Source organism: Lytechinus variegatus, chromosome 9 (assembly GCF_018143015.1).
Source record: "Lytechinus variegatus isolate NC3 chromosome 9, Lvar_3.0, whole genome shotgun sequence".
In the NCBI taxonomy this organism is placed as follows: domain Eukaryota; kingdom Metazoa; phylum Echinodermata; class Echinoidea; order Temnopleuroida; family Toxopneustidae; genus Lytechinus; species Lytechinus variegatus.
Window position 1 is genome coordinate 6,538,079 of NC_054748.1, and position 9,888 is coordinate 6,547,966.

At 38.4% G+C, this 9,888-nt stretch overlaps 1 protein-coding gene across 1 annotated transcript; it reads left to right on the top strand.

Moving 5' to 3' along the window:
- Positions 1 to 521: 521 nt before the first annotated feature.
- On the top strand, positions 522 to 4,785 carry LOC121422082. Its single transcript, XM_041616889.1, has 2 exons — positions 522 to 1,366; positions 3,019 to 4,785. The coding sequence occupies exons 1-2, from the start codon at positions 734 to 736 to the stop codon at positions 3,871 to 3,873; spliced, it is 1,488 nt and encodes a 495-aa protein (XP_041472823.1). The 5' UTR covers positions 522 to 733; the 3' UTR covers positions 3,874 to 4,785.
- Positions 4,786 to 9,888: the final 5,103 nt, after the last annotated feature.

A 9,888-nucleotide genomic window follows, 5' to 3' on the forward strand; every position in this document is an offset into this window, starting at 1 on the left:
ATAGAAAAAGAATTGGAGAAAATGATGGAGGAAGGGAGAGAGAGAGAAAGAGAGATAAAGAGATGGAGGGTGAGATAGAAAAAAGAAGAGGAAGAAGAGAAAGGAGATATGAATAGAAACAAAAGATTTAGGAAGAGGTCATAATGCAGATCATAACAGATTGTCTTCTTTATCTACGATTCGTTCAATAAGCTAATTAGATATGGAATTGGACTGAGTTGTACCTTTGTGTCCTACATTGAAGGAGATAGTAAAAGAGTATTAAGGAGACGTGATTGATAGCCCGTCATCACTGGAAGCCAAATTGCTTCATTTTAGCTGTATAACATACATGACAATTTCACCCTTTACATATATAGAAAACCGGCCCTATTAAACATTAACTGGTAAGTCCAAAGGGTCGGAGCAAATGTGATGAAATCGTTCTAAGTTGTTTACTTTGCTGGTGGGGAAAACCCACTTCTATTAATCTCATGACGATTTCGCAGTACCCAATCAGCATGCACGGAACTATTTACCATTGTTATGTTTGATCAAAATTTTCAATTTAATGCAAGCGTAACCATTTTGAGCGGTAAGCCAACGTTTACGCAGACTGGTACAGATTTTGATACTTCCTGGAAATGAACTCCATCCTCTTTACACTTGATATTGAAATCATGACTTTCCCATCCCCCTCCTTTACTGTCATCTGTTGTACTCTTGCCTGATTGACATACATCTAGAACTCAACATGGCTGAGAAAGCGGAAACTTCAGGCCCTCCACAAAGCTTGATATGCCCACTTTGCTTAGACATCTTCGTCGAAGCAGTCATTCTTCCGACATGTGGGCATACTTATTGCCGTAGATGCCTCAAAAACATCGATCTTTCCACTCAGAGCTATCATATGACGTGCCCTGTCTGCAGAAAGAAGTCCAAGTTTACATCTGCAAAGTGTGTTGATGATTTCCCCGCTAATGTGACGGTGAACGCGTTCGTAGACGACTACCACGCGAGAAAGAGTGAGACACGCCCAAAATGCAATACTTGCAGACGGCAATGGGATGCTGAGTTATTCTGCAAGACCTGCGACAGGTATTTGTGTGAAAGGTGTGTGACTGGTCATCAAGAAATGGCTTTTCATTTTGAAGGCCATGAGACTGTTGCCATTGAGGATGTCATTGATCAATCTTCTAAAAAAGACTGCACCAACGAACAAGAGGACAAAAAGAGTGGAACACGTCCAAAATGCAATGCTTGCAGACGGCAAAGGAATGCCAACTCATTCTGCAAAACCTGCCACAAGTACCTGTGTAAGAAGTGTGTATCGGGTCATCATGAGATGGCTTTTCTTTTTGAAGGTCATGAGATTGTTCCAATAGAGGTAGGCAAGGGGAAGATTAGTCATGATGATTCATTGAAAAAATGCTGCATGATGATAAAAACAAGAAAATGTTTGTGCGAATTAAGGTCCACATTAATTTGTCAACATTTTGAATACTCATTGGTCGTCATGGTCATTAATTAAAGAGAATCGAACTGTACCATCACGACCAATTACGAATAAGAATTGGGGTGCGCCCGGGGCAACGGATGCACCCCTGAAAGATTTCAGCAAGAAATTCACCAAAGTACGAATACGAATTAAGGAAGAGTTATAAATAAAAAGGGGGAAGTATTGAGAGAAGGAAGGGGGAAGAATAACAAGAAGATTGATAAAAATCTTCAATTATATAAATGTAGGTAAATGTATCTATTCAATCCTCAGGAGGTAAGTATTGTAAGAATAAAGCTAGCATTATACTTAAAGCCTGTGTATAGCTTTGGTAAAGGGTCAATAATGTGATTGATAATCGAATATCATCTAATATGACAGTCTTACTGAAGCGTAGAGACCGTTAGATATTTTTCCAACTGCACTTCTCTGAGAAAATTTCAAATATTCAAATCTTGGATATATAGCGCCCTCTCTCGGCGATGCTTGTTTTAAATTAAAAAATGGGCATTCAAGCATTTATCTTATAAATTTAGTGATTAGATATCCAAAAGTTACAGACAAAGAACATATCTTGAAAGTTTCAGCCCATTCCATGATTTAGAATAGGATTTAATTGAAAGACAAAAACACACAGATATTTTAATTTGATCGGGTGACCCGATCAAGTTAAATTTCCATGTAATATCGCAAAATTTATCCTGTAAAACACATTTTCATTTCATATCCTCCACATCATAACTGTTATAGGGCATATCCATTCATATTATCTAGCAATGAATTGGAATAGTGATAGGTGCATTTTGGTGGATTTACCAAAACTATACACAAGCTTTAAAACGTTGGTCTTAACCACTAATGGCTTCCCCCCCCCAAAAAAAAAAAAACCGTACAAACGTTGGTTTTGGATACTATGGACCCCTAAACAAGCATTCATTACAACCATGAAAGGAGGACCAAAGAACGAAAGGAAAGTTTATACTAAATACATGGTCAAAAGGTTCGAGCCTATTCCGACATAATTTTTAAGATCTGATGTCCACACTAATACTATTACTACTACTACTACTACAGTTGTGAGCCGGTCAATTGGAGATACACACCAGTTTTGAGTTTTGATTATTACAATAGTTGTATTACCTGTTTCATTATCCCCTGCCACTTTTTTTTAACCCAAGTACAAACCATAAACAGAACACAGAGCGCTTAGAAACAACAGTAGTAATAAGCGCCTTATAAATGTTATGTATTATTACTACTACTTTTAATAGTACTTATAATACTGCTCTGCTCCTAAAGGCGCGTACACGGATTTGGACTTTTCCGCGATGTGAATTTGTCTGTAAAATTTGACCCCTCCCACCCCCATCCCCCCCCCAAAAAAAGGGGGAGAGTCTTTGCCAATCGTATTGGGTGCGGATCTGCGCCAGTACTTCTTTTGTCTTACATAATGCTTAATGTCCCATATTATTTGATTCTTGGGATTCTTTAAGAATGTCAATTACTGGGTTCTTTTTTCTCGCTTGTATTAATTCACACAGAAGAAGCCTGAACAAAATCTTCAACCTAACCTCGGCAGCAACACAAGATCAGATCCCAAGTTAAATGTCATTAAACGTGTAACTCTACCAGCATTTGCAGAGGTGTGGGGAATGACGCGGTACTCTGATGACAGCGTGGGTATCCCGTTTGGGAAGGTTGGACATGGTGCAGCTATAATCAATTCAGATGGTAGAGAGCAGCCATGGCCGTACCCGAACACACGTAATGGCCTGGAGTATTTTGATCTTATTATACAGGAAGACAGGTCACTATGCGTATCGACGGGTAATTCAGAAGCACACGTATATTCTCCCGATGGATCTAAGAAATCAACCATTCACGTGAATGACAATGGCAAATTTCTCACCCTAAACAGGAGTCCATCAGATGAAATCATCATTTCTAACGCTGGAAAACAAGTTTACATCTATGACCCTACAGGATCCACTCTCAAACACGCTGTTCAAACAAGAAACAGGACCGGTCAGGCAGCAGCCACCAGATCGGGTTTGATCGTCGCGAGTTCATGTTGTTTCTTTCCAAGGGTGTTAACAGTCTATGACAGGGATGGGAATGCCGGTGAGTCTCTACAAGGTCCAGATGGTGTCGGCCTGTATGCTGCCGTGGATGAGCAGGATAGGGTGTATGTAGCGAGTGTTGACATGCTGAATAAGAGAGTTGTGATCAGGCTCTATGATCTTGACGATCTGAACTTGAAGGAAAGAGTTGAATTCAATGCGCTCGATTTGAAAGGGATGTTTTCATCGTGGTGTTACCTGGTTTCCCTTTCATACGAAATGCTTGCATTTGCTTGTATGAATCACTTGTATTTCATCAAAGTATCACTGGAATAAAATGTACCTCGTTTTCATATAATCCAAACTCAACTGAACTTAATGATCTGCATTATTGCGAATAATGGACCCCCCCCCCTTCCACAGATAGTGTAGGACTAATTGATTATCAGTCCATTAACCGTTTTATCTGCACATTAATCGGTTGTATGTCTCCGAAATATCAAAATTTGAATGTAAACTGTGAATTATCAACTCAAGAAGAGTGCCTGGTAACTTTACCACTTCGTCGCACTCTCTTTCAATGAAAATGCAGTATATATATCGTTAATTCTTCGTTTTCATTGATTATATTCCCTACTACTACTTTACAAATTTAACTGAGCTAATAAATATTGTAATAATATTTATTGTTAAGGTAGTTCAAGTGCACATATGAATTATCATATGATAGTTCATTGGCAAATTTATCAGATATTAACTTAACAAGCTAACTTCTAATACTTTGTATTTATTTATTTATATTATTTTATTTTGATTCCAGGCAAAAGGCAACAATAATATGTACAAGAGGAAGATATTACCACCCACTAGTGCCTGTGGATGACTATCAAAAAGAAAAACTAGTTTCTATTATGAAGCTCTCCTCACCAGTCGGGGTTTACAAATATACAAAAATAAAATGGGTATTAATTGGCAATAAATATTTTGTTTATAGTGCAAGACAAAGTGTACGTATCATTTTTTATACAAGTAGTTTTGTCAGGTATTATACATGTATATTCAACTAGATTCATGCTCAAATTTCTACCATGTTGTGTTTGTGTTTTGCTCATGTAGTAGGAGGCTGCATTCTATTAGCTTCGCTTTTTAGTAGCTTCCTCAATTTCCGTCCTGATTTATGGTTATCTTGATTATTATACATATAAAGTTTTCTGGTTTTATTGATTATAAATATCAAGATGTATGTAACAAAACTTATTGTAAATGATTGATGGAAGTGGAAAATAAATGAAATGAAATAGAATAAAATGAGCGAACTGATGATGCCATAATCCTCATTTATATTATTTTGTATTATCACATTACGTTTATCCGCGAAGACAACTAATGGGTCTTTCAACCGATTTTCTATAATCACTGCTATAACTTTAACTATAACCGGTGTGTTGGCTCAGTTGGTAGAGCGTTCGTATCACAACCGGGTGGTCAGGGGTTCAAACCCCGACCGCGTCAGACCAAAAGACTTTAAAAGATGGGAGTTGCTGCTACCCTTTTGGGCGTTCAACAATTAAAGGGATAGAGCCTCGTCGATCTGGCGCTGCACAGCGGCTGCCGGGCCCACGATCAATTGGGCAAAGCAAATTTTCAGAGTATTTCATTTCATTTCGAACAATAAATTGTGGATTTTCATCATTTTCAACTTTAATGCTTAGGAGACATGATTTTGACTGAAAATATGGAAACATTATGATTTGTTGAAATGATTATTGGAAAAAAATATGTTTAGGCATAAAATCATCAGCCAATCTATTGCATATTCCTGATGGAAGTATAAAAATGTTTTCATAAAATATTGATGGACTCTGAGATAACATTAACTTCATTTTTCAATTCGATTTTGATGAAACTCCAAAGCTCTAATAATTTTAGCCTGGTGTATGCCTTTAATACGTGTATTGAAACAGAGGAGAGGGAGAAAGAGAGAAAGGGGTGGGTGGAGGACATAAAATGAGAGGAGAAATGGTGTGATAGAAGAAAAGGTAAACAAAGAATGCATACATTCGTAATTCCAAAGCTTCGTTATTCCGAAGGTTCGGGTATTCCGAAGGTTCGTTAGTCCGAACACATAATGATTAACGAACCTTATTTCGTTTTCGGACTAACGGACCTTTGGAACAACGAACCTTATTTCGTTTTCGGATTAACGAACCTTATTTCTTTTTCGGATTAACGAATATTCGGAACATGTTCGGAACATCGAACCTTATTTCGTTTTCGGATTATCGAACCTTCGGAATAACGCCACGAATGTTCAGACTAACGAACCCTTTTACGTTTTCGGATCAACGAACATCGACATGATCGAGGTATAGGCACTTTACGTGTTTCGGAATTACGAACCTTCGGAATTACGAAGTGTAACCAACAAGGAAGGGGGAATGGGGAAAATGGAATGACATGATGGTCGGAGTGGAATTAGGAAAGAGAGGGGTGGGAGGAGAGAGGGAGGGGGAGAAGACAAACAAGAAAGGAAAAGAGGCGTGGTTTGATAGGAGAAAAGGTAAAACAAAGAAGGTGGAATAAAGAAGGCAGGATGAATAAGGAGAGAAAGAGAAAGGGGGTGGAGGGAGGGGCGTGGGGGAGAGAGAGAAAGAGGGAAGCACATTCAATGATATAGGAGAGAGAGATGGGGAATGGGCTATGCATGCTGGTTTTCTTGCAATTTAAGTCAAGTTTTTCTAAAAGACAGATCACCCCAAGAAAAAATTGATAAGAATAAAAAGAGCGGGAAAATAACACGCATAGCACTTAAAGTATCATCAAAATCAGATGTAAAAATAGAAAATTTATTATTTCTTTTTAAATTCGCTTAATTTCACAAAACAGTTATATGCACAATCCTGAACCCCGTTGCGTAAAAGTTACCATTAAGGTAGCTTTGTCATGCAATGGTAACTGTCATGGAATCCTTGATGTTAATTGGCTGTTGAGCATCATTACCATAGTTACCATGATAGTAACTTTTATGCAACGGGCCACAGGTCTCTATGCAAATGAGGGAACTGATGATGTCATCCGCTCTCTATTTCTTCTGTATTTTATTACATGAAATATATGATTTTTTTTAGCAAATGTTGATCCAAGACCCGTTCCGGATACCCCTGTTTTAAGCCCAAGATTGACTTGTAGTACTATAGAGCTCCCAGACTTTCGTTCGGCACGTTAATGTAGGTACCATGTTATATTATAATTCAATTCCCCCCCACACACACACACACACACGCTCACACACACATACACATCTCCTTCCAGTACCCTTGAATGTAAATTACGACTAGTCTTAGGTCCTGTTTAATAAAACGTTTATTTTGCTGTAGAAATTTCCACGAACCGTTACATCTGCTTAAACTCAAACAGCATGAAATGTGTATGATGTGTTATGTATACAAGGTGTCAGTTTCTGCTGGGAGTGGGAGCCTCGGTTACATTTTTCCAGTGTTATAATTCTCCCCAATCTTCCATAGATCTTTCCAATGTAGGCCCTACGTTGTTGTTAATGTTGGGTAGAAATGAAATATACTTCAATCCTAGACTGGAACTACTTTAACATATTCGTGACATAATCTACAGTTTCACTATTCAACAATCTCTCTAGATATGCTATCCCAGAAGTTTAAGGATGTTTGATTTGTTGGCGGGGAAACAGTTTGGTTTATAGATACAGTTATGCAACCTGTCAATGCGAGGTGTATTTCCCCCTGAATGCTCATGCACCATTTACTATTGACGTCGCACTATCTGTTATTTGATAAAGATAATCACAAAATAGACTGTCAACATTAAATGTTACAGTCAGACCAATGAAGTCGGTTCCAAAGCAAGAAGTAATACATCATTGGAAATAATGTAAACAAGTTGGGTAGGTGTCGGATCGGTATTGCCGTTGTGACTGTGACTTAAATTGGTAGAATGTCCCCCACACAGGGAGCAAGCGAAACGGCATTTAACATTTAGCATTCAAGAATCAAGACAATAAGTTAGAGTATGATTCTGCTTCCGTCATATTGGGTGGTGAATTCTAGATGATATTAGAACTGTAATTCATACTCCTAATGCTTTAATGATTAGACATATTTTAGGATCTTGTAGGAAATGGCAGAAATGGCTTTGAGAAGGAAATCTTCTAGTTCTTCAGAAAACTTGACGTGCCCACTTTGCTTCGATATCTTCGTCGAGGCAAGCATTCTTCCGACATGTGGGCACACTTTCTGTCGGGGGTGCCTAAGGATCTACGAACAAGCCCATCTACATAATAACCACATGGTGTGCCCAGTCTGCAGGAAGGTCTCCAAGTTTACTTCTGGAAAACGTTCTGATGATTTCCCTCCTAATGTGACGGTCAACGGATGCATAGACGACTACAACGCGAAAAAGAGGGAGACTCGTCCTAAATGCAATGCTTGCAGACGGCAATGGGATGCCGAGTTATTCTGCAAGACCTGCGACAGGTACTTGTGTGAAAGGTGCGTGACTGGGCATCAAGAAATGGCTTCTCTTTTTGAAGGTCATGAGACTGTTTCAATTGAGGATGTCATTGATCAATCATCTAAAAAAGACTGCACCAACGAACAAGAGGACAAAAAGAGTGGAACACGTCCAAAATGCAATGCTTGCAGACGGCAAAGGAATGCCAACTCATTCTGCAAAACCTGCCACAAGTACCTGTGTAAGAAGTGTGTATCGGGTCATCATGAGATGGCTTTTCTTTTTGAAGGTCATGAGATTGTTCCAATAGAGGTAGGCAAGGGGAAGGTTAGTCATGATCGTTCATTTGAGAAATGCTGTACAATATGAAAACAAGAAAACTTATAAAAAAAAACACACACAAGAACAAGTAGAGCGTCTCTGGTAGTCTTGCCTGCATTACGTAATTCAATATAGCAGCATTGCTGACTTTGAAACAACTATCAAGTAATTATTCACCATTTATGTAATATGTATCTTACTACGCCCACTGACCCTGAATTACATTTGAAATTGATCGTGCACTCTTAACCAAATTTCATTTCTCCCCCCCCCCCCATCGTCCACCAGCTCTCTCTACTTCTTTCCCCTTATTTTCTGTCTCTATCCATTTCCATATTATTTTGTCCCCCCTCTCCCATTGATTCTCGATCCTAAATTTCTTCCCCTCTCAAATTCTTGGTTTTTTTTCTCTTTCAACTGTTTTCCTCCATATTTTTGTTCACCCTTCTTCCATCCCAATATTATTTTCTTATTTCTCTCTGTTTCCCCTTCCTTTTCTTTCCCTATGACTTCTTCCTCTTTTCACCTTCCGTTTTGGTCCCACTTCTTTAAAACAAGGAGATAAAGAAAATTAAGAGACAATATGTTATCCCGGGGAAATGGTTGCCCGTCCAAAAATTGAACAAACTAGTAAAACATTTTCTAATAAGTCTTTGATCTATCTATGCGTAATAGTGTCAAGCCGTTCCGGTCATTTTTATTTTATCATTCTATTTCCTTCTGTTTGTTTTTTTTTTTGGGGGGGGGGGCTCCCGACACTCAGTTGTTTCAGATGCGAGTAATAGTGAATACTACAAATTGACGTGAATTCTACGAATGGCTTGGGCCTACGAAACGAAAATGTGTGGTATCGTGACAAAAATGCTACCATAATCTCTACTCGTGGCCTTCTACAGGAGACGTTTCTGGGATGCCATTGAGCGTGAAAAAATGACAAGCAACAAAAAGTCACATAGCTAACGAATGAAGGGTATTTTAACAAGCAAAAGAAAACAGAAGGTCATTTTACGGGGAGTGGACTTTGGGCATCCTATATGGGTACAATTCTATACAGTTGTATTCTCAAGATTTACGGGGTGCCTCGATCGACCATGCCTGTTAAATAATAGGTAGTAGTATTAAAAGCACTATCGACAGGACTATTCATAATTCTTTTAAACCTATACGTATATATCTAAAGTCCTCAGTCACATTTCCCCCTACAACCGCCCTAAGGTGAGTTGAAATTCTCAAGTTTAATTCAAGTCTATTCGTTTTTTTCATTCTTCAACATAATACGAATTAATACAAGGTAAATTAATTCAATTTAAATAAAAGCATGAACAAAATTCAACATTGAATAAATGATATACATATTCAATAGGTGATTCAGATATAAATTAACATTTCCCCTACAACCGCCGTAAGGCGACTTGAAAACAGCCAATATAACACTTGTTGTATAAGCTGGGTGGCTTGAATAAAATTAGATAAAACGGCCGTAGGGGAAATGTGACCGACGTTTAATCTACCGAACGCTTCAATTTGCCACCAAGCAGTTGGGAG